General features: G+C 34.6%; 7 protein-coding genes across 10 annotated transcripts; 3 read left to right on the top strand and 4 right to left on the bottom strand.

Annotated features, from left to right (window-relative positions):
- The first annotated feature begins 1123 nt into the window (after window positions 1-1123).
- On the top strand, window positions 1124-4138 carry F21D12.3 (Amino acid transporter transmembrane domain-containing protein). The gene is made up of 9 exons (NM_063131.9): window positions 1124-1240; window positions 1782-2061; window positions 2110-2239; window positions 2286-2350; window positions 2412-2760; window positions 2809-3013; window positions 3067-3178; window positions 3228-3416; window positions 3571-4138. The coding sequence occupies exons 1-9, from the start codon at window positions 1135-1137 to the stop codon at window positions 3623-3625; spliced, it is 1491 nt and encodes a 496-aa protein (NP_495532.2). The 5' UTR covers window positions 1124-1134; the 3' UTR covers window positions 3626-4138.
- Window positions 4139-4716: 578 nt separating this feature from the next.
- Window positions 4717-6268, bottom strand: F21D12.2 (uncharacterized protein; the record flags this gene model as incomplete). The annotated part of the gene is made up of 4 exons (NM_001356871.1): window positions 4717-4748; window positions 4894-5091; window positions 5140-5195; window positions 6255-6268. 4 exons carry the CDS (start codon window positions 6266-6268, stop codon window positions 4717-4719), a joined length of 300 nt encoding a protein of 99 aa, NP_001343660.1.
- Window positions 6269-9852: 3584 nt separating this feature from the next.
- On the top strand, window positions 9853-10262 carry F45E12.6 (Neuropeptide-Like Protein). The gene is made up of 2 exons (NM_063129.2): window positions 9853-10008; window positions 10062-10262. Exons 1-2 carry the CDS (start codon window positions 9869-9871, stop codon window positions 10123-10125), a joined length of 204 nt encoding a protein of 67 aa, NP_495530.1. The 5' UTR covers window positions 9853-9868; the 3' UTR covers window positions 10126-10262.
- Window positions 10241-13688, bottom strand: cnep-1 (CTD nuclear envelope phosphatase 1 homolog; the record flags this gene model as incomplete). Of its 2 annotated transcripts, none has more annotated exons than NM_001393116.1 (8): window positions 10241-10943; window positions 11070-11194; window positions 11550-11642; window positions 11689-11771; window positions 11819-11937; window positions 12318-12387; window positions 12434-12547; window positions 13599-13688. In NM_001393116.1, 7 exons carry the CDS (start codon window positions 12518-12520, stop codon window positions 10780-10782), a joined length of 741 nt encoding a protein of 246 aa, NP_001379752.1. The 2 variants fall into 2 exon arrangements, with proteins under 2 accessions (NP_001379752.1, NP_001254123.1); NM_001267194.3 differs by having other exon boundaries at window positions 10780-10943; window positions 13599-13661.
- A 232-nt stretch (window positions 13689-13920) lies between these two features.
- F45E12.5 lies at window positions 13921-15337 on the top strand. 2 transcript variants are annotated; one of them, NM_063126.8, is made up of 3 exons: window positions 13932-14046; window positions 14794-14983; window positions 15033-15337. In NM_063126.8, exons 1-3 carry the CDS (start codon window positions 13934-13936, stop codon window positions 15267-15269), a joined length of 540 nt encoding a protein of 179 aa, NP_495527.2. In that variant the 5' UTR covers window positions 13932-13933; the 3' UTR covers window positions 15270-15337. The 2 variants fall into 2 exon arrangements, with proteins under 2 accessions (NP_495528.1, NP_495527.2); NM_063127.5 differs by lacking the exons at window positions 14794-14983; window positions 15033-15337 and adding an exon at window positions 14200-14736 and having other exon boundaries at window positions 13921-14046.
- On the bottom strand, window positions 15244-18178 carry brf-1 (B-related factor 1). 2 transcript variants are annotated; one of them, NM_001322740.4, is made up of 8 exons: window positions 18003-18178; window positions 17665-17957; window positions 17033-17618; window positions 16900-16978; window positions 16071-16845; window positions 15903-16025; window positions 15739-15858; window positions 15244-15694 (listed from the first exon to the last, which is right to left on the bottom strand). In NM_001322740.4, the coding sequence occupies exons 1-8, from the start codon at window positions 18163-18165 to the stop codon at window positions 15608-15610; spliced, it is 2226 nt and encodes a 741-aa protein (NP_001309558.1). In that variant the 5' UTR covers window positions 18166-18178; the 3' UTR covers window positions 15244-15607. The 2 variants fall into 2 exon arrangements, with proteins under 2 accessions (NP_001309558.1, NP_001309557.1); NM_001322739.5 differs by having other exon boundaries at window positions 15335-15694; window positions 16900-16993; window positions 18003-18175.
- A 99-nt stretch (window positions 18179-18277) lies between these two features.
- cul-4 (Cullin-4) lies at window positions 18278-21935 on the bottom strand. Its single transcript, NM_063124.8, has 13 exons — window positions 21824-21935; window positions 21670-21777; window positions 21545-21623; window positions 21456-21503; window positions 21307-21410; window positions 21068-21259; window positions 20689-21021; window positions 20274-20634; window positions 20079-20189; window positions 19814-20032; window positions 19259-19767; window positions 18966-19213; window positions 18278-18614 (listed from the first exon to the last, which is right to left on the bottom strand). Exons 1-13 carry the CDS (start codon window positions 21923-21925, stop codon window positions 18506-18508), a joined length of 2523 nt encoding a protein of 840 aa, NP_495525.2. The 5' UTR covers window positions 21926-21935; the 3' UTR covers window positions 18278-18505.
- Between the last annotated feature and the right edge of the window lie 70 nt (window positions 21936-22005).

The following is a 22005-nucleotide window of genomic DNA, read 5'->3' as shown; positions in this document are numbered from 1 at the left end:
CCCATTTTCGGTGGCTCCGTTACAAATCCCTGTGCATTAGAAAACCAAGTCTCGCTTGGTGGTTGTGGCTGGTTCAATTGTGCATTCTTTTCTCACTTTTTCCACTTCTCTGATATTTTTTTTTGAAATAAAAACGAAAATGTAAGTTCATAGTTTGATGCGTGTGCAATTGACATTTCCCTTGTTATGCTTTTTTCGAATAATTGATACCCGAATGCATCATCTAAATCTTGAGATTATATCTTGAGAATATATGATTAAAATTCAAATTAACAACCATTATTTTATTTTTTTCACGAAACAATTATTCCCACTGTTGTTTCAGCCGAAAACTTTAACTTCCGGATTTTATAGAAACGATCATTGAGCTTTTCTTCAGATCATGACCCTATTTCTCATGTTTCTAATGTTTTTTCAATTTGTCAAGTGTACGTGTATTGAAAGAAGAAAACAACTAGGTACATGCTCATCAATTAACAACGCTCAAAAAGTAGCACATGTCGGCAAAAGGGTGATAGTAACTGATTTCAAGAGACTCAGGAGACCTCGTGAGCTTCACACAACTAACTTCACAACTGTCGTCGAACATTCCTAGGGACCGAGAGAGAAACGGAAGAGAGAATAGCATATGGAGTGACATATGAGAAGAAGCTGAGAATGATGAAGATGAACACTCGGAAATTCCGAATGACGTCCAACTTTTTGTGTGTTTATTATTGCTTCTTGTTTTCTTTTTTGAAACAGAAGAGGTTGAGAGAGCAAATGCAGATGATCATCGTTAAGAAATCACACATCAAAAAAGGTTCAAATAAGCAGTCTTCATTGAACAATAGATTAGACCTCTCTACCAAAATTGTCTATTCCTTCTTTCTTTTTCTTTTTTTCCTCCTCTGACCTCTTTCTCTATTTTTCCACAAAAAAACATGCTTTGCTGAAGAATTCTTTCAGTACAAAAAATAAATGTATTTAACATTAGGATTTAACTTTCATAAACAAATATTTTGAGCCACTCCCACTGCTTACCTAGTGTGCTCACCCATTCGAGTGCTCTCTGAAACTATACTTTCCCGCTTGACCTCCCGCACTCTCACTACTGACATGCCATTCTTACCCAATCTTACAGGAGTTATCATAATGAATGCGGAACAAAGTAAGAGTCTGCTTTCTAGCGGGCACCTTTCGGCCGATCCATACATCAATAACTGTTATTCCGAAATGTGCATGTCAACGACACAAGTTGGTAAGTCAATCTGAAACTTTCTTGGAATTTGTACAGTCATACCGAATTTTCCCTATTTGCACCCCCTGTTCTACTTTGACGGGTTAGATCTCGACTGAATTTAGTTTTATCAAAAATGTTTTATTGTGAAAACTTGTGTTTAGCACGTATTTTATCAGTTGACAATTTTTTGATAAACAAAAACAAGATTCGAGATGGAAGTTGAGCAAGGGCTGCAAGTCTAGTATGGAAAATATGTCAAATTAAGGGATCAAATTTCAAACTATACATTTATTGAATGACATTCTATAATTCGTATTAGTTTTGTCTCATAAAGCGTCTAAAGCTAGTCTATCATATGAGTTTAAAGTTTTTTTATTTACAAAAATTACCAGAGAGGAAGAAACGTAGAAATAAGAACAGAGCACAACCGATTTTATTTGATATTACTGAATTTTGAAATTTGTTACTTCATTAGATTAAGCTGGTGATTACCTTGGACGGAGCTCAACGAATAAATACCAAAAAGAAACATTTCTTAAACAAATGCTTATATTTCCAGCACCACAACCTGGGAAGCACAAAATCGGATGGGTGATCGCAGCAATATTTATCATTGCCGATATGGTTGGAGGAGGAGTTGTAGCAATGCCTGTCGCATTCAAATTGTCTGGACTTCCAATGGGTATACTTATAATGCTTACTGTAGCAGTTAGTTTCGAATACACTGGATACCTTCTCGGTAAGGTATGGAACAAAATAATGGAGAGGAATCCACATATTGGTGTCTGCCGGAAACCGTTTCCAGAGATGGCAAAAAGAACAATGGGAACCAATATGCAGTTCGTTTTTATTGTTTCTATTATATCCGCTAAAGGATATATTTTCAGACGGTTCACGTCAGTTCTTGGTAATGTAACTCAATTTGGTGTATCAGTTGTATACCTTCTGCTGTCAGCAAATATTATTCATTTCTTCATTAGCCATGTTCTACACGTTGATAGCATTTCTAACTGTTTAGTAAGTTTTTATTCCAAAATAATATGATCTGAAGTTCCATTTTCAGGTAATTACTGTACTTGCATTCCTCATTTGGCCATTCACATTGTTGGCAAGTCCAGGAGAGTTCTGGTAAACGATTTTTTGTTTTGTTATCAAATCAAATTCAATTATTCAAATACTCAACTTCCAGGGTTGTCATTGTGTTCGCCATGTTGACTACAGTAATCGCAGTTGTCTCAATCCATACTGGAATTGCTTTGGACTCGACTGCATGTTTCTCAGCTGTATCATATCCAGTGACAACAAGCACATCAACAATTCTTTCGTTTGGAATCTTTTTGTTTGCTTTCTCTGGGCACTACGTATTTCCAACAATTCAACACGATATGAAGAATCCAAGAGATTTCACAAAATCGATATTTGCTGGATTCTTGGGTGTTGTCATTCTTTATCTTCCACTCTGTATATTTGCATTTGTGGTTTATGGAGATTCAATGACTGATTCAGTTATTTACAGTATTCAAAGTCCTTCATTGCAGGTAATGAAATTTAACAAAAACCAATCAATACCTTCGAAATCTTTTCAGCTTCTTGCCAATTTGATGATCTCATTTCATTGTATAATGACTCTTGTAATTGTAATTAATCCATTAAATCAAGAAGTTGAACATTATGCAAAGATCTCACATGCCTTTGGAATTGGAAGAGTTATTACTAGAACTATTGTTCTATTCTTGGTTCTTTTTGTCGCACTGACTGTTCCAGATTTCCAACCTGTTATGAATCTTGTTGGTACGTATATGTTGACACTCAATCGAAATTTATTTCAATAATTTATAATTCAGGAGCTTCAACAATTCCAATGGGATGTGCCGTCCTTCCTTCACTTTTCTACTTGTACTCAGAAGCTGCCACAGAAGAGGAATGGAGGAAAGGAAAGATTCCAACACTCAGAGAGTGAGTTTGAATTTCAAAAATATGAAAATTATAAGAGCATTTATTTCAGAGTATTGGATCGGACAGACAAAACTGTTTTGATTATCAACCTTATCATCATCTTCGGAGCCATTCTTGGTGGAGTGCTCGGATCATATCAAGGAGTTCTCAAACTGATCAAAGCAAAGTTTACCGAACCATGTTATATACGGTTATTCACTGAAACCACCTACAATTCTACATTCCAAGTCAAAAATGTGTAAGCTTAGCTGTAAATAACTAAAAAAGAAACGATGATCTCATTTATTTTGTGATAACATCAAAGAAACTATGATTTTTCAAATGCCAAAAAATTAAAATCAATTGTATTGAAAATTTGTATTAAAAATAAATAAAAACAACTAAATTTTCAGTTGCTGTGGCGCAAACCGAGACATCAACGTGTTCAATGTGACCGATTTCTGCTAAACTCCATCAAATTGTTCATCCTCATCGAATCGTTCACTTCCATCTCTTCAACATTCACTTTTTGTTCATTTAATGAAAACAGTCTTCTATGTATCAAGTCTTCTTGTTCCACAACTGTCATTTCTGACATCATTTTGTACATTCTAGATATAGATGAGTTCATTCACACTTTAGTTGTTCCGTATGTTTACACGGGACCTATTTTCTTTCTTTTTTCCTCAATAATCTCATTACCCTGTCTTAAATCTAGTCATCCATCCTCACAAGATCCAAAACACAAAGAAACAATGAGAAAAACAGGAACACTTTTTCTTGGTTTCTTCTGTATATCCTAAAATCTCATTTCATTTCATCGTTTTCTCTTTTTTTTTTGTCAGTAATTTAATCAATATTATATATATATAATGTATTTAATTGATGGTTTCTTTACAGGTAACCACTTTCTACCCCCGTCCCTCACACAAAACCCCAGTACTTTCCATTGATTTTGGAGCAAATAAATAATTAAATAAATATAAATTTTATCTGAAAAATGAATAAGAAAAAGAAGGACGTCATTAAATTGTGGGAAAAAATGTTAATGGCCAAAAGTGTATAAATCGGCCATGGTTCAGTGCTCAAGAAAACGAAGCGTTTTAGTTTTGCATTACACAGTTAAAATGCAATGTGCGCATAGTGCTTTCGGCGTGGATCGCGCATGGGAGAAAAGGGAACCGGAAATGATGCGCATTGCGCGCGCATTGTGCGTCCATCGCAAACTTGAGATGCATTTTGCGAGCATCGCGAACATAAATTATGAACACATTGTGGATTCTCTTATTGATAATAAAACCAGAAAACCTTACAAATTCTGAGCATTTTAGACAATTTTCTATTCAAAAACGCATTCATTACAAAGTATGAGTAAGTAAACAACAACAATAACAGTGAATAGTAACAACAAATTGAACTCTGAAACAACACAATTACTTATTATTCGTCCTCATCCTCCTTGGACTCATCGGCATCACTCGAATCTTCATTTCTCGTGCTTTGCTCATGGGTCGGAAGCTCGGGGGCCTTGGAATGTCCTTGAGTTGGTGGAATCTCTTCTATTTCTTATTCCGCGAACTTGAGCCGGCATCTAAAAAATTTTTTAGGCTTTTATTCAATTTATTCTAGGTATTTCAGTGAAATTTGAGGTTTTTGTAGTTTTTGAACGCGGATAATTTTGAAGTGAAGACATTTCTTTTCATTTAGAATTTTAGATATTTTTAACTAATAAATACCTGTTAATGTATCATTTTCTTCGTTTTCCGTTCCGATATCCATATTGATATCCAAGTCCTCTTCGAAATTCTCCACGTTGATGTTCTCCGCCACTACTCCTATCGAAGTATCGTAATCTCCTTCATCATCCGGATAGGTTGTCTCCTCATCATTTTCTGGTTCATATTCATCATTTCCTTGTTCGACAACAGTGTTTTCTGGAAAATAATAAAATTGAGCTTATTTTTTGGTAGGATCCATTTTACCTAGACAATCTGGTCTGAAGTCGTTTTTTTTTCGTCTCTTGCTCGAATAGAAGAATCTGTAAAAAATTTTGTTTCTAGTATTATTTAAAAGGTTAATTATAACGCTGATAAGTAATAGGCATAAGTAGGCATGAAAAAAGGCATGAAAAACAATAGACACTTCCGGATTCTACGAATCAACTTGATGGTGGTCGCCACACGCAATGCGCGCATTATGGCTCTTCATCCACTATGCGCACATCGCATTTTAACTGTGTATTTAGGAAATTTATTTTTAAGTACATATATCACTATCAGATTTGATTTTAAATTTATGGCGAACTTGAAATTGGATTATGGCGAACTTGAAAAAATCATGGAGGGATTATTTTAAAGTTCTACCAAAAAAAATTGCAAAAACTGGAGAAATCTCCCAGAAACTACCATATTGGAACTTTTTTTTTAAGTTGGTAATTTGCCAAAACTTTGACTTTTGATAAATCTTAAAATTTTTGAGAGTAATTTTCAATTGTTCTACCTCTCAAGTAACGTTAATTTTGTATAAAGTCATTCATTAACGTTTCAAATAACATCTTATAGAAGTAGTCCAATCCTAGCCTTTTTATTTCTTCATAACAACTGCTCATAGTGGTTCCAATTTTATGCCAATTATTCCCTAAATTTCAATTTTGTGGGTTTAAAAACTGATTTTCAGCAGTGTTTTTTTTTCATACTGCTAAGAACTAAATGTCTATGAACAACACAAAATAAGCCAGACTGCTAAAAAATAAAATGCTTCTATTTTCTGTCAAAAAAAAAACAAACGATTTTTAAAATGTTCCGTAGCAGTTATGAATTACAAATAAAACGAATACAGCGTTCAAATATCAAATGATGACAAGCAGTCCTTTTTTAGCTGAATTCGTGTGATTTTGTCTCTCTCAAAACTTGGCCATAAATGGATCCTAATTCAAATTTCTAGTTTTTATGGGAATTAAAATTATTGTTTTTCTAATTTCCCATATTTCATAAATTAAAGGTCACTACTCTATAATTGTACTTACAAATAAAATAAATAAAATAAAACAAAATAAAGTCGATCCCTTCTCATTAATAAAAATTTGGCAACAACTCACACACGATTCAACATTTAACTGAAATTGCTCATGTTCTTTCGAAATTATTATACTTTCCAAATATGAATCGCGACGTCATTTCGTACATTAGGGTGCGCCCTGTCACCAGACGACTCATATTTCCTTTTTGATTTGGTTGGATTTCCAAAATATATCTCTTTTTCCATGCAAATGTCACTCCATAGTCACCTCAAATTCATTTCACTTTGACCACTTCATTATTTTTCTTCTCTATAATATTTTGATAGTCTGACCAATAAAAACGAATTCTTCTTTTGTCTCAACTAGTCATCAAGAAACTTCCAGTCATTTTCCCACCTCTGAAAGTGATATTTGACGTCTTCCACTAGTCACTCGATTCCCACGTATGTCACACTGATTGCACGAGTTGTTGAATCGTGGGAAGCTTCAACTCTTGATAAAGTCACTGGTTTTGTTCCGACCAGCAATATTTCAGAGACAGGTGGTTTTCAGAGATTTTCTGAAAATTAGTAAAGATAAACAAATGATATTAATGGTGTTCCTAGTAAAGCTTTCCGGTCCATTCGTGACTTTCATTTCTGAATAAGATTTCTGATTGTTTTTTTCTTGATAAACTCAAGGATTTTTAGTTGTTTAGGCTTTTTTAACCATTTAATTTAGAGAAACATGTTTTAATAAGCTGTTCAAAAATCGCGATTTCAGTAAAAATTCTGTTTTTTACTTCTGCATGATAAACGCGCAGATACAAGCTGAAATTTTTAGCCAGAAATGTGATGTCTATCTTTACATTTTTGTTATAGGAAATGGTTATAAAGAACGTGTTATCGTCTGATACAAGTCTAAAAATGCAATCGAGAGTACGGTATACTATACATATGAAATGCCATACTCGTGACAGGGTTCAAGGCAGCTAGTAGTGAATGCATTGCAAACTATAACCCACAGAATTTTGTTTGATTTTTGATAGCCTGATTTTTCAAATTAAAATTTAAAAGAATCCGAATTTTTAAATGTAAAACATATTAACACTTTTAACTTGTTTGAATTTTCTTCCACCTTCTGAATAAACTTCCTGATATTTACAGTACTCCTCAAGTTGGTCCAATGAACAATTAATTACACTAATTCAGTAACTCATTTTGCACCCCCTCAACCAACTACAGAAGCTCTTCCCACCCACCATTTCACCATTAACTCCTCATTTTCTTAAAATGGTTATCTCCCCCTTCTTCCCCCAATTCTTTTTGTTCTCAATTTCATTTTGCATTTTACACTCTTCACGTCATTTCTTATGTTAGACTATTCTATCAGTTCATGGAATCTGTGCCCTTTTTCAATTGTTTATGCACGTTCTTTCTTTAAATTTATAGTCGTCATCAATCCAGCAAATACAGATTTACCCATATCCAAGCCGAAAGAAAACAATAAAATTAACTTCAGCGCAATTTAATTTTGAATACGAACCTGTCGTGGTTTTTTTCTTGATTGAATATATAGGAAAATGAGGTGTTCCATTGTTGACTGCACAATTCTAATGCACCTTATACCAAAGCTTGTGAGAAAAAACCCCAGATAAAAGAGTGCAAATTGAAATATCTTGGAATATTCTAAGAATGTTTTCATTGTTCTCGAGATCCTTTTATATGTTGTGTACGTTGCAGTGCAGACTCATCCCTTTCAAATCATGTCTCATTCCATTTTTAACCTTCACAGCTGTCGCATTTAGAAATTAACCATGGTTAAATATGGAATTTATCTGGAGCAAATGTGTTCGCTTCAAAAGGGTTTCTTGCTCCTAAAAATGTTATTTTTTCGTAAACTTAAAAATAAGATAATCTATTTATAATTTTATTGGAAATTATTCTTTCCAACAGTAAGCTCATAAATCGAAAAAAGTACTAGAATAAGTTTCCATAGGCTATTATAAGTTTTCGTAAAGCACAACCATAATTTTTAAAAATATGCACACAAATGTTTCTCTATATTTAAATAGGCAAAACCTGAAGCTGTCATATTAAAGCAATTGGGTGCAAGACTAATATAAAAAATACGGATTTTCTTGAAATGTTAATGCACAAAAATATTCCCAATTGAGAAAAGTTTTTGGAACTCTTAAAATTTTTGTTGCCGATGATAAATAATATTTACAGTTGAAGTTTAAAATTGTCTACCAACCCACACCATATGACTTTTTCTATTCAAAAAGTAGGACATCGTTCCAGTGTCTGACTTCAATCACACATATAATAGTTACGAGAAACAACTTTCTATAGATCTTAAAAAATAACTCAATGACTGTGAGTTCTGATCTTCTAGAGAAAACGTAGAATAATTTTATTTGATCATATTACGGCTAGAAAACGTAACGAAAACAAAAATGAAAGCTGCAATATTATATCGTTTTCCCAGATTTTCAAGTTGTCATAATTAATGCACAATTTTGGAATTAGATTTAAAGTTTTTATTTCAAGAGCACACTGCAGAATCATACAACTGATCTTTTATTCAGTATTCAGGTCACCACCTTCACTTTCAATACCTTGTTTTTAATCATTTGTCTGAGAACCGTTGAGGATGTAAATTATGAATGAAGTCTCAGTGGAATATAGTGAGATATACGAAAAACTACATTTTATATGGAAGTTTTGAGTTATTTTAGAGAAACTGTTCAAAAAATTGCAAATGGTATTTTTGGCATTTTTTCTGTATAAAATCTATCTATTTGTTCTTCTACTTGGTCACTCAGTTAAAATTTAAATTTTGTAAATGTGGCCAAAGCGGATCTTATTTATTTTTTCAATGTAATTAAACTGAGAAAAAGTAGAAATATATAATATGTTTTCATATAACTTTTTTTTGCGATACTAATTGAAATGAATTGAGACTGATTTCTTCAAAGTTAACTAAGTTTTCTGATAAGTTAAGTTATGATTTTTCTCAATATTCCTTTTAAAGTATTGAATTTATTTTTATAATTTATTTTATCATTGTTCCCTCATTGCTCTAGCACAAACTTTGAACTTTTTGGCGTTTTTCGCACTAACGAAAATCTAAAATCATGATTCTTATTTGGATCCCTGTCAGGGTCTTTATGTTAACATCATATTTCTCTTTTTTTTTACTGGTTAATTGATATTTAATATATAGTTGGTCAACGAAACAATCACCAAATTGCCTGCTACCGTAACCTTGCCTACAAGTATCAATTTGACTCCCACATTAGAACTTCCCACGAGATCTATGACTATTTCCTTGTTGCACTACATACTTTTTCCTGAACTTACTCATTTCTTTTTCCCACATTGTTGTCTTCTCAGAAAAATCGGTTTCTTCCCAAATATCATATCCTTTGTTCTTTATTTACCACTCACACTTATTTAGCAATTTCTATGAGTTTCCCGGGAAGAAATTTTCTTTTTATATTTGGTTTCTATGTTAATAGATTAGAAATCTCGTCATTTTTGCACTCAAAATAGGAACTTGGATGCTTTAAATGTATTTCATAGAGTATAAAATCCACAGATTCCTATATTTTCCCTTGAAAGTGTTGATTTTCCTGATAATTTTATTTTTTAAATTTGATGCTGAAAGGAAAAGCTTCTTGATTTAAACATTTTCAGCCGTCCACAAATATGTACGTCATCCGTGCTCTTATCTTGCTCCTAACCATTTACATCTCAACATCGTCCGCATTTCCATCGCCTCTTGTCAATAGAGAATCTCGTGCGCTGGCACCGTCCGTCGAGTCATGGTGCATCTTTTACCCAGAAAAGTTAGTTTTTTTTTTCAAATTAGATTTTCCGAAAAATCAGTCAATTATTTTAGATGCCGCATGCTGAGATTCGCTGGAACACACAAAAGAAACATGATGGAAGACTTCGAATACTGATGATCGTCTTAATAAATTAATAAAAATGTTCCTAATGTTGTTATTTTGGTTTCTTATTATAAATAGGTGGGGGATGAGATGGTGATGATAATGATAATAGTGATGATGATGATGATATCAATAAATTATTTTATATATGTAATATAATATAAGAAACGATCGTGGCCATCTGGCGAAAAAAGACTGATGTGGAGAGGAACAAAAAGAAATACAGTTAGATTGCAGCACTTATCAATTTAATTATGAATCTATAAATAAAACTGCATGTTATGATTGAAAACGGAAGAAAAATGTGCAGAAAAAGAGTCAGGAGAAGAAATACGAATCTAGAGATATTTAATGATTCTAAAAAATAAAATGAGCTGAAATGGAGTTAAAAGTTCTATTCTGGACGCCTAGACGCACACAATCTTCGGTATCAATAAATACTTTGCAGAAATCAATAAAAAACGCACACATTTTTCAAGGGGAAAAGAGACGGAGAAGGTGTAGAACCCGTTGCAGTACTTTTAGATAATGTTTTGCCACCTCGAAGAGGACAGCTAAAATTAGATAGATGTTGGATGGGGGCGACTGGGACAAAAAGAGACGGGGGTTTTTTGAAGCAAATTGAGATATGAGGAGAATACTACAGTACACTTTCTCGTTTCCTATTTAGTAGTACTGTACTGATTGTGTTTCAGGAAGAGCTTGCATGTTCCGTGAGAGCACACTTCGAACATCTGACGTAAATCGAAGTGCGTCGAGGAATGGAAGAAGATTGAGAAGACACGTGTCGTTTGGATCAGAAAACCATGATGGAATTGGAATGGCATTGTCTGAAAACTTCTAATTTGAAAATCAGCAATATTTTTGATCTTCAGAACAAAGATCAGGATATTTCTTCAGATCCCTTCTAAAAACTCCAGAAAGCTCTAGAAATCGTAAACTCTTAAAACACTTACGTGGGAATTTTCGATAGGCTCCAGGAGAGTTGTCAAGAATACAGATGCTTGAAAGATCGGGATGAATTGCAGACAAATCCTTCGTATAGCCTCCGACTTCCATTGTGCAATGTTGACGGAAATAACTGAAAATTTTTAATCAGTGTTCCGTCTTCAGAGAAAGAATCCAAAATGTGAAGCTCTAATTCAATATAAAATTTTTAAAAAATTCACGATGAACTTTTTTTAAATAACCCATATTTTGCGATGTTTCATCGACAATTTTTGCCCAATACAAGAATGTGCGCGCCTTTAAAGATAACTATAACTTTCAAAAATTGTTGTTACGGATATTTAATTGATATTTGAATGTTTCTTAACTTGTTTTTCAAAAAAAAAACAATAATCAACAACAATTTCGAAATTACAGTACTCTTTGAAGGTGTACAACTTTTTAAAAATTGCGCAATCAAGCATCGGGGAAATATAAAAACTACTAACCGCCTCTTGAGAATTCCTCGTCCACGATCTAACCGATCAGCTACTGATGTTCCATAAACTTCCATACTCGCTGTGAAAACCACCAATTCATACCTAAAACAGTTACCATATATTTTTGTTATAATATTTAATAAACTACCATTGACTGACAACTGACAAAAAATAGTCGACATGTGGACGTTCGTGAACCGAGAATTTCACAGGATGTCGATCGATAACCACCTGTAATTGAGGTTTAAGTGGAAACATTTCTTGTTAAAAACGAATACCCGTATCGTAAAATCAGACGGAGTTCCAGGTTTGACTGTTTGTCGAAGAACACCGTCATGATGTGAATGAATGAGTGTTTCGTCAAGATCCAAAACCAGGATTTTCCGTTTCACAGTCACTGAAAAACAATTTCGTTATAAGTTTACAGCTCTTCAAAGATTCACTATAAATACCGAATATAACTGCCAAAAACTGTTGATATTTTCTAACTGTTTTATTTTTTTTTCATATTTTGATTTTTGAACAAACGATAATTTTATTTTTGAGGTTTTCCAGCTATATAATTTTTTCATCCACGTTTTGCCTTTTTTTTTAATTTTCAGGCATTCTTCCGCAAATAAATTTATTTTCAGGTTAATTTATCGATTTTTAAGCAAAGTTCGGCATTTTCTACTTTCTTTTTCTGTGCAATAAAAAATACATTTTTAACCACTTCGAAAAATTCTATAACATTTTACAGTTATATTCGGTACATTTGAATAAAAAATTCGAACTTACATAGTCTATGTGTTGTAAGAGGAGACATTGGAATGTTGCTGTGATACTTGACAACTTGATATTTGCAGTACTGGAAATTCGGTTTACTTTAGAATAATTGGAATAAAATAGCTTACCGCTCTGCTCGTTTTGCGGAAATATAGGAGAAAAAAGTTGAAGAATCCGGCAAGAAAACAAAAAACAGACTGTGCGATTGTTGTCATGGTTCGGAGCACCAAGGATGCTTGTTTCTGAAAAAAAGACTATGATGATGATGATGATGGGTTACGCAAAGAACAGATGTGTTTCTGACATTTTGATAGTGAAAGTTGAAGAGAAGCAAAGGCGCCCCGACCCGCCGCTGATAAGCACAGGGCGCTAAAATGAGAAGCGAATCTTCGGAAAAGATGGACAGGTATGAACTGTTAATGGATATAATTGTACTTTTGCTGAAAGCATAACCCACGATTAAAATGAAAATAAAAAGAGAAACGAGCACATATTGCAAAAGTAAACATTGTTCGAAAGATGCAAAAAGAAAGAAAAAATATACTTTTGTTTGCTCAAGTTTTTTATATTTTATGGTTCGTGCTTTAACTGTGTCAAACATTTTAAATTTTTATTTATACATTTATTTTCCAGTTTTTTAAACATTCCGTTCAATTTTCGATAAAAAGAAAATGGAAATTGAAGAAATGTGCACCGGAAAGTAGTTTTTTTCGAAGTAAAACATTCTTAATCGCTGCTAATTTAGAAGAACAAAATGGAATCACGTAGTAGGATCTTATCAAATTATTCGGTAACAATCACTTATTTTGGTGAGATCAGATTTGACCGAGAAAACTAATTTACGAAAATTGGCTAGCATCAATTTATAATCGATAAAATTGGAGCCATTACAGGCATACGTTCGCTCTTTTTTGTCTCAGCGCATCTTTTTTTAAATACTATTTCTCTTAGGTTGTCTAGGACACCTTTTCTAGTCATTAGTGACGGATCAAGTGCAATGCGAGACGCAGACATAATAAAACTTGCAGGAGGGTCCTTCTTTGTAAAAGAGTTCGAAAGACACCAATAGAAGGTGTGTTGTTATGAATAGAAACGAGTTGTCAGAAGACTTGACTAGTTTATTTCATTTCGCAATGCTCGTTTATTAAAAATTATAGCTTTGGGAGAAGGGTAGCATTGAAGCGTTAAAATTCTTTTTGATCATTGAAATTATATAAGTAAAATTTAATATATTTTGTGTCAAACATTCTTTTTAAAATTTTTGACTCAAAACTTCAAGAAAAACTCGAATACCTGATCACGGCGTCTATGACTTTCCGGATTGCCGCCACCAAATTGTCTATTCGGAACGTACATACTTGTGCATGATCTGGACGAGAGCCACTGCAATAATTTAATTTTTCAAAACAATGAAACCATCAGAGGAAATGATACAATTGTAACGTTTAACAATCAAAACGATTTTTCTGTCGAGAAAAGCTGCAATAACAATTGTCGTAATTCAAAATGTAAGCTGTGCAAACACCGACTGACGAGAAGTACGCAATTGTGCGTCAACTTTACTTCATCTATTTTTTTTTTTTTCGCTCAAATTTCTGATTTTTCATCAAAATTCGTAGTTTTCAGGTATGGCAAACCTACCGAGCAGTAGTGGAATGTTCTCTCGACTACTGGCCAACGTTTTCAACACCACAGTTGCTTCAAGATGCAGTGCTTCGGGCAGATGGTGGCCACAACCAGAGTAAGTATTTTGAAACAACGGTCTTGGCGTTCGGAACCCTGTATCTGCCCTGCAAGGGAATTGTTACAACCGGGTCTTGAAGTAGTAATTCAATTTTTTTAAAATTAAAATTTAATAACGATGGCACGGAAGTTGTAACAGTTCTCTTTGCAGTCGCCGCTTCACCACGAAATCGGACGAAAAATCATCCCTTGAGCCCAAGAACACAAACGAAACTGATGTCATTATCACTCAACAAGGTGTTAAACTATCAAAATCTAATGCTGCTCCAGTTTATTATAAACCAAAATCAACGGGTCCAGGTTATGAGCTCGTGGAGCACAAGAAAGGAGAAATGATCGCAAACTATACTCTCTTCGAAGCTGCAATCAACAAATCTAAAGTTCCATGGGTGAACTACGATGGACTCACAAGTGAAGAAAGAACTATTCATATGGCACATACGAGAGCCATTAATGACAGAAAACTCACTTATATCGATCCAAAAACTGGATATTCTGTGTTCACAATTTCCCATCATTTGCAAAAAGGAAAGTGTTGTGGAAACGGATGCCGGCATTGTGCATACGAAATGATTAACGCATCAGATGAAATACGATCACAAAAAGTGTGGAATGGAGCATTTTATGTTTGACTGTTGATTAGTTGATTAGCTATTTTAGTTTTTATTAAAATAAAATTTGCTTTCTGAACGCTGTGACCGTTTTGTTTTAGAAATTAATTCAGGAAAATACATTTTTTATACAGATATGAGTTGTCGAAACATCGAAGCAGAGCTCCGAGCATGGGAATCCACCGAAGAACACGCCTGAATGTTGTTGATAACTCTGCTCTCGGAAAAGAAGCAGATACGACTGGAAAACTACCGTACTGCATTCACGTATACAAGCAAGGAAGACGAGCCAAGCATATGCCACACGCAGAACTCGGTGACAAGGTATTTCTGTTGTTTTTTCCCTTGATTTACCTAATATAAATGTGTTTAGATTCTCGTTGCCATCCGTGGACAAATGCGAAAAGCTTACGTGGTCGGTGCAAATACGCACGTCCACTACCGAAAACATGGAGTTCCAGTTACTGATCAGAATATGATTGTGCTTCTCGATGAAGAAGGAAATCCACTCGGAAACCGAATCACCGCTCCCATTCCCACAAAACTCATGGCCAATCGTGGAAATGTGCAGTTTTCGAAAGTTCTTGCATTGGCGAACAAGTTTATCTAAAATTTAAAAATGTTCTTAGCCATAGATTGTTTTTGCTTGTTACTTTATAGATAAATCAAAACGAGAAAAATTTAGTTTAATTAAACATATACAGAATGGATATAATAGAAACAACAACAGCATTCGAAATTTGAAAGTCGAAGAACTGAACAAATTTTGAACGCAGAACAACTGAAGGAAACAATAATTGAGAAAGTGGAAGCCTGAGAACGATTCGTGTTAGAAAAAAATTAACCTGTATTTTCATAAAAAGGAAGTCGAAATAACTAGAGCGGGGAGAGTGCAGTTTTAGTGGCTAATAAATTGTTTAATGGAGGATTGTTGCAAGATAGTTCAAATTAGGATTCAAGATGCTCTGCTTTAGTGCGCTTGGCCGATGGTTCACTGGATTCTCCCTCTCCGACAGTGACAACGTCGACGGCAGTCTGGAAAAATTTCAGTATTTTTTTATTGGCAGATTAAAGGTAACCTTCTGCTTTATCGGTTTCAAATTTGGTTTTGCTTTTGCATATCTTGATTTGACGGGAACAATTGGTTTTGCTTCTTCTACATTTTGAATTGGAGCTGGTGGCTCAGCGACGGATGGCACCTGAAATTAATCAACGATTGACTAAACTAAAAATTTGTTAAAACCTCTGTGCTCGTAACGATAGGATCAGAAGATGATGTTTTTACTTGTAGAGGTGCTTCAGAAACGATTGGCTCCGCTGGTGCAGATGGTTCAGGAACTGTATGGACATTTTTGACTTCGTTTAGCTGAAATTTTAAAATAAAATCTAAATGGGCTACAGTTGAACTCACAGCTGCAAGCTTTTTAGCTCCAATAATCGGCTTCACTTTGGCATATCTGGATCTAGCGGGTGGTACAAACGGTTTATGTTCGATTGAAGATACTTCAGAAGTTGATGGACTAGCAGATTCAACTTTCAAATTAACCTTCGGTGATGAGTTTTTGCTAGTTTCAGAGCATTCTTCTGTCAGATCAAAAATACTTCTCAACTTTTGGATTGTCGATTCGCTGGCTTGAGATCGTATATTTTTACCTCTCGCTATTTTTTCACTTTTAGATAAGGTATCGGGAGTGACGTCAGACGAATCAACTTTGATTGAAATTGGAGTGACTGGAGCCGGAGTTGATTCACGTATATCTCTCTTGATACCAGTCGCCATCGTCTCCAAATCTTTTAACATCTCGTAGTTCACTTTATTCGATAATTTCTTCTCCGCAATAACTTTCTCAACGGCACTAGCAACAGATGTAGACGTGGTGTCAGTTTTTCGATTGGATCTCGGTTTCTTCTTCTTTACTCCACCATTCAATTCACGTTCGCGTTTCTTCTCTTCAATCTCTTTCATTGCTTCTCCATTTGCTTTCATCCAATAATCTGTTTTGATGGCTACTTCACTTTCCGTCAGAATGTACGAATCGATTTCTGAATCTGAGATGTCTTCTTCTAAATCGGCATTAACTATTGGATGTGGGACGGGTTCGGGTTCTGGCTCCGATGTTCTTTTTATTCCAAGAGATTCCAGCGAAGGACGATACTTATCATATTTTTCCAATGAGTTCGAGGTGCTGTAATTACAATATTTAAACAAACCTAGAGTTAAAAATACAAAGAAAACTCACCAAGGATCTTCTTCAGCAGCGTTGAAAACTGTATTGATAATTTCATTTCGTACCATTTCATCAGCTCCTTTTTCCAACCCTGAACTCTCCACAACTGTTTCAGTAAGCGTCTGCATTTTATCATTTTCCTTACCTAGATTTTCACTAATCATTCGTGCATATGGACTTTTTGAAAACTTTTCCTTCCTCTTCTTATCGAGTGCAGCTTCAACGTGAGCTTCCATTTCTCCTAGTTGTTCTTTCATTGATTCTGCTTGCTCAGCCTCTTTTCTCAATTGATCCTCACGTGCTTTCCGTCGTGATTCTCGATATGCTGGTGGATCTTCACTATGTTCTAGATCAACAGTTGAAAACTCATCAATCGTAAGACTTCCCGAAGGGGTTTGACTGAATTCATCGAGACGTTTTCTGATTACGCCTTCACTGATGTGTACAACACGAACGATATCATTAATGGATCGATTGAAATTAAGAGATCTTGCAGCAATTAAAAGAGCAGCTCCACAGATTCCAGTTGGTCTTCTTCCAGTAGACATCCAATCTCTTTTCATTCTTTGTACTAGTCTTGTCGCCAAATTCACAACTTCTTTCTGTTTGTCGCCAAAATCCAAAACACATGCGAATCGCATAATGTAAAGACAAGGATCCGTGGATGGGAGATTGATACGCAATGAACGAGAAAGGTAGTTCAAGTTTCTTCCCAAATCGAAGACATTAATCTGAAATTGCACTTATTAATTACAAAAGTTTACCGAAATGTCATACCTGAGTGACATCACTGAAATCGAGCAACAAATGAGCAGTGTTTTCTAGTCGACAAGTTATATACATGCAAACAGCAACAACGGATGATCTATTACGTCCACGTGTCAGGTTACGAGATACGCACATTTTGTAAAAATTGAATGCAGTGTTCATACAATGTGAATTTATTCGTAACTGACTGCCGAGCTCATCAATAACTTTCCGGCCTTTTGCATACGTCATTTCTCGAGATTCTTGAGATCCCATTCCATTGAAATTGTTAGCTGCAGCTCGCTCTGAGGACACAAATTGACCTGAAATAACATTTTGTAAATACTTTTAACATTCCTACCACATACCGACTAGAGTGTGACCTGATCCACCAGCTCGCTCTTGAAATTGATTTTCAGTTACGACAATGGATTCTTCGAGCACAGTTCCGCACGCAGTGCACGTAGCATCTCCTCTAGCAGCATCCTCATCAATTTCAGAACTTCCGCAGTTCGAGCAGGTTCGAACCATTTTGTGTCTGCTTAACGAGAAACTTTGAAAATTGATTAAGAAAAAAAAAACCAAAAAAATGTAAGATCACGGATATTTCAACCGATTCGAGTAATTTCGTATAAAGAATTCAATCAAATAACCATGTATTCAACAGTATTTTGGATGCACATGTTAGGTGAAGAGAAAAACATAATTGAAAAAACAGAAACTAACATTTAGTACATTTTTCTCTAAAAAAGACGAAACTCGCACAAATAAAGGAAGAAAACTGTTCAATAACAGGGCAAACGAGATGAGAAGAGACCAGTGGCACGGATAAGGATTGAATTTGAAAAAGGAATAAAAATGATATTATGTATTACGCAACATAATTATAGCTAGATGCCTCTTCAGGATCCCTCGATATATATTCACGTTCGATGAGTGATTCCAGGCGTTTCTTGATATCGGCGGTGCTCACGGGGAATCTGAAACAAAAAAAACTCATTTAGAATAATTAACATTTATTTTACCTTAGCAGCAAATTTAGCAAAATTTAGACAAATTTTTATCAAGGAAATCGCTTCAAAATGTCAAAATTCATATTAATTTACTAAATGCTATGTTTTTGAGAGTATTGAAAAAGTTCTCAATTTTTACATTTCCTTTGATTTTGGTTTGTAGTTGTGTGCCAATTTATATTTTACATTCAATATTTTCATAAAAAATTTCAAAACCAGTTTTTATTTTTCGGCTTATATTGATATTACTATTTCTCGAATAAAAAATTGATTGAATTTTTTGAATTTAAAAATAAAGTTTTTTTTCTGAAAACTTACCTCAATTGTTGCAATAACTCCGTCATTAGAGTTTGATGGTTTAGCTGCTTTCGAGCCTTCATAATTCTTACAACAGCAGCGTCAATTTTGTATTGTCGATCAGAATTCACTTCTTCTTTCACTTCCTTCGTCTCTTCCACAGCTGTCTTTATATTGACCTGAGCAATCCTAACTCGGCAGCGCTTCTCCGTGAATTTAGAATTTACAACAAATTTCTCGTTTTTCAAATTTTCCACAGTACCTTCCTTCTAAACAAAGACATTTTTAGTTGAGTTGAATGAAAAGTTAGTTACCTTTTCGGATCCACCTCCTTCGACTCTCTGCAAAACCTTAGGCTTATCACGTCCACCAAGAAGTGCAAGCACATTTTTGACGACTTCAATTTCCAGAATCTTAGTGTGCTCAACAATTTCAGCGACAGTCCATGTCTCACATTTGTTGAAAAGAAGAAGAATGACAGTTTGATACATTGTTGCAATTAATTCTTTCTTACATCCAGGCCTGAATGAAGCAGAAATAACCGCAGAAGCCAGTCCGTGATGCCATTTAACATTCCGATTTCCATGTTGAACACGGTAAAAATCTTGATAATCGGTAAGTGTATCTCTCATCTCTTTTGGAATATTAATTTCATATGTGTCATAGGTTGGCCAATATTCTGGAGTTATGACTCGAGCAGTGAAATTCGCTTTTTCTTTGTTCATATGTTCTAGATATTGGTTGAATAATCTTCCATAATTTTCAGATGCATCCATATCTTTGAACATTCCTTCCAATTTGTATGTGAACGCCGAGCCACACTCTAAATCAAAAAGTTATTAATTTGAAAACTAAAAAGTATTAAATACCTGTCTTTAACTTGCATAAAACCATCTTTTCAGCATCAACAGATGCACTTCTTTCAAGGAAAAGCCGCTTAGCAAGACCTCTTTTATAATATGCTTCAAAAACGTCTTTTCCACGAAGATATCGGAACAACACAATAGCTTCATCTACCATTTGATCGAGAGTTGTGTCGTCTGATACATTTTTATTGCTACTGTGAAGAAGTGTGTGGAAGTGCTTTGCTGAAAAATAGAAATTATAATATAGAAATTTCGAATTATGACTTACAAATAAGTTCTGCAGATCGATCGACTTGTTTATTTACAAAAGATTCAAAGGCATCTGACAAACATTGTCTCATTTTTACTGGATCATTTGCGGATTTGAAGCTTCCAGTCACTGAAATATGATTAATGATCCACGTATGAGGAATTTAAAATTTTTGATAATAATAAAAATAACAGAGAACTTTGAAATACTTACTGATAAAATCAACTTTCTTCTTGAAAGCAAGTAGCTCAGAAACAAGATCTTCATCAGGACACGTAGCAATCAATTTCTCTCCGCGTTTTTTCAAATACTTTGAGAATTGTGTACGTACTTCATCCTCTCCACCAACGCATTGACGGCACAAATTAAACATTCGGCCGATATCCGAAATGTTATCAGAATCGATAAGATCGTCAAAATCATGTGTGAGAATTTCAGGAATTGCTTGTTGAATGAGACAGTTTGTCACTGTTGCCTGAACATCTTTTAGAGCCGACGGTTCATCAAAGTTCACTTTCACTAATTGCGAATATCGATTTATCTGGTCTTCACAGTATTCCATGTAATCGTTGCACTAAAATAAATATAAGTAATCGAGATTTTTCAAAGAATGAAAATAAAAACCTACATTCATTTTTGGAACTTTATCGATTCTCTCATTGTTATAGTGCTCTCGAAGTTGGCTAATAAGGAATTTTGCAAATTCTTCAGACACATGAACTGTTTGAAGCATATCTACAAGACTTCTGAGAGGACTGTCCACTGGATACCTCTGCATAATTTTCTGCATCGCCATATAGAGAGCATTGAACAGTTTTGTTGCTTTGAATTCCTTGAAAATGTTCGGGAAGAATGTTTTTTGAAATATTTGCATGAAACATTCCCACAAAGGGAGAATTTCTGTGTCTGTAGCGCCGAGCGCAATTCGGTCCAGATGAAGAAAAATATTCCTGATGAGATTCTGAGTTAAATCTATTGTTTTTTTTTAAATAAAACTCTTCACTTACGATTTTAACTGGATATGCTTGCCAGATCTGCCCAAACTTTTCCAAATATTGCTCACAATTGTCTTCTGCAAGAGGAACTTGCTCAACCGCATTTAACGACTCCTTTAATGATTTTGCAAACTGAACAACAATTGCAACGAGACGATCGTAAAGTACTTTTGATTGATTTTTATCGCACACAGATCTGACCTTCTGAAAACGCTCAGTTTTTACAATGTTTTAAACAATCAAAAACTTACGCTGAATAAGCCTTCCAAAGTGGTTACTGTTTTCCTATCTTCAAGAATAGCGAAAACATTATCCGAAAGAACAGCCCAATCTCTACCAACTGATCCGTCTGTACCTGGATATCAAACAAAATATAACACCTATCGAAGAATAAACTTACTATCAATATTGGTGTCCCCCATCGCAACATCATTTTGATTCGCGTTCGCTGGAAATCAAAATAACTAATGAAAACTTTACAAATATTACCTTTAAAGTTCTTTATCACAAGTTTCTTTTTGATGCGTTCATTTGTTGCGGTTGTGCGTGAAGAATTGCCGGTTTGACTCTGAAAACTTCCCACCGATGAACATTTTAATAAATTAATAACTCACTCTGAAATTCTCAATAAATCCATTTCCATGTCTGATTTCGCTGCTTGTTGAAACATCGTCCATTTCTCCGTCGGAACGATTTTCAGTGTCGCCGCGCATTTGCTTAGCCTGCAATTTATTTTTTCTCACATTGAAAATATTATTTAATTACTACCTCTGTACCTTCAACGGTGCTGGCTGTGCGCTTTGACGATTTTCGAAGCTGTTTACTTCGACTTTTTTCTGTTGAAATAGTCGGTGGTGCTCCAGATGTCATCCAATTTGTTCTGTTGAAAATGTTAGATTATTAGTATCTCTGAAGAAACAAACAGGACGGTTGGCGGTTTTATATAGAAA

The sequence above is a fragment of the Caenorhabditis elegans genome, chromosome II, assembly GCF_000002985.6.
Source record: "Caenorhabditis elegans chromosome II".
In the NCBI taxonomy this organism is placed as follows: Eukaryota; Metazoa; Nematoda; class Chromadorea; order Rhabditida; family Rhabditidae; genus Caenorhabditis; species Caenorhabditis elegans.
Note: the sequence above shows the minus strand (reverse complement) of the source record. Positions and strands in the feature narration are given on the sequence as shown.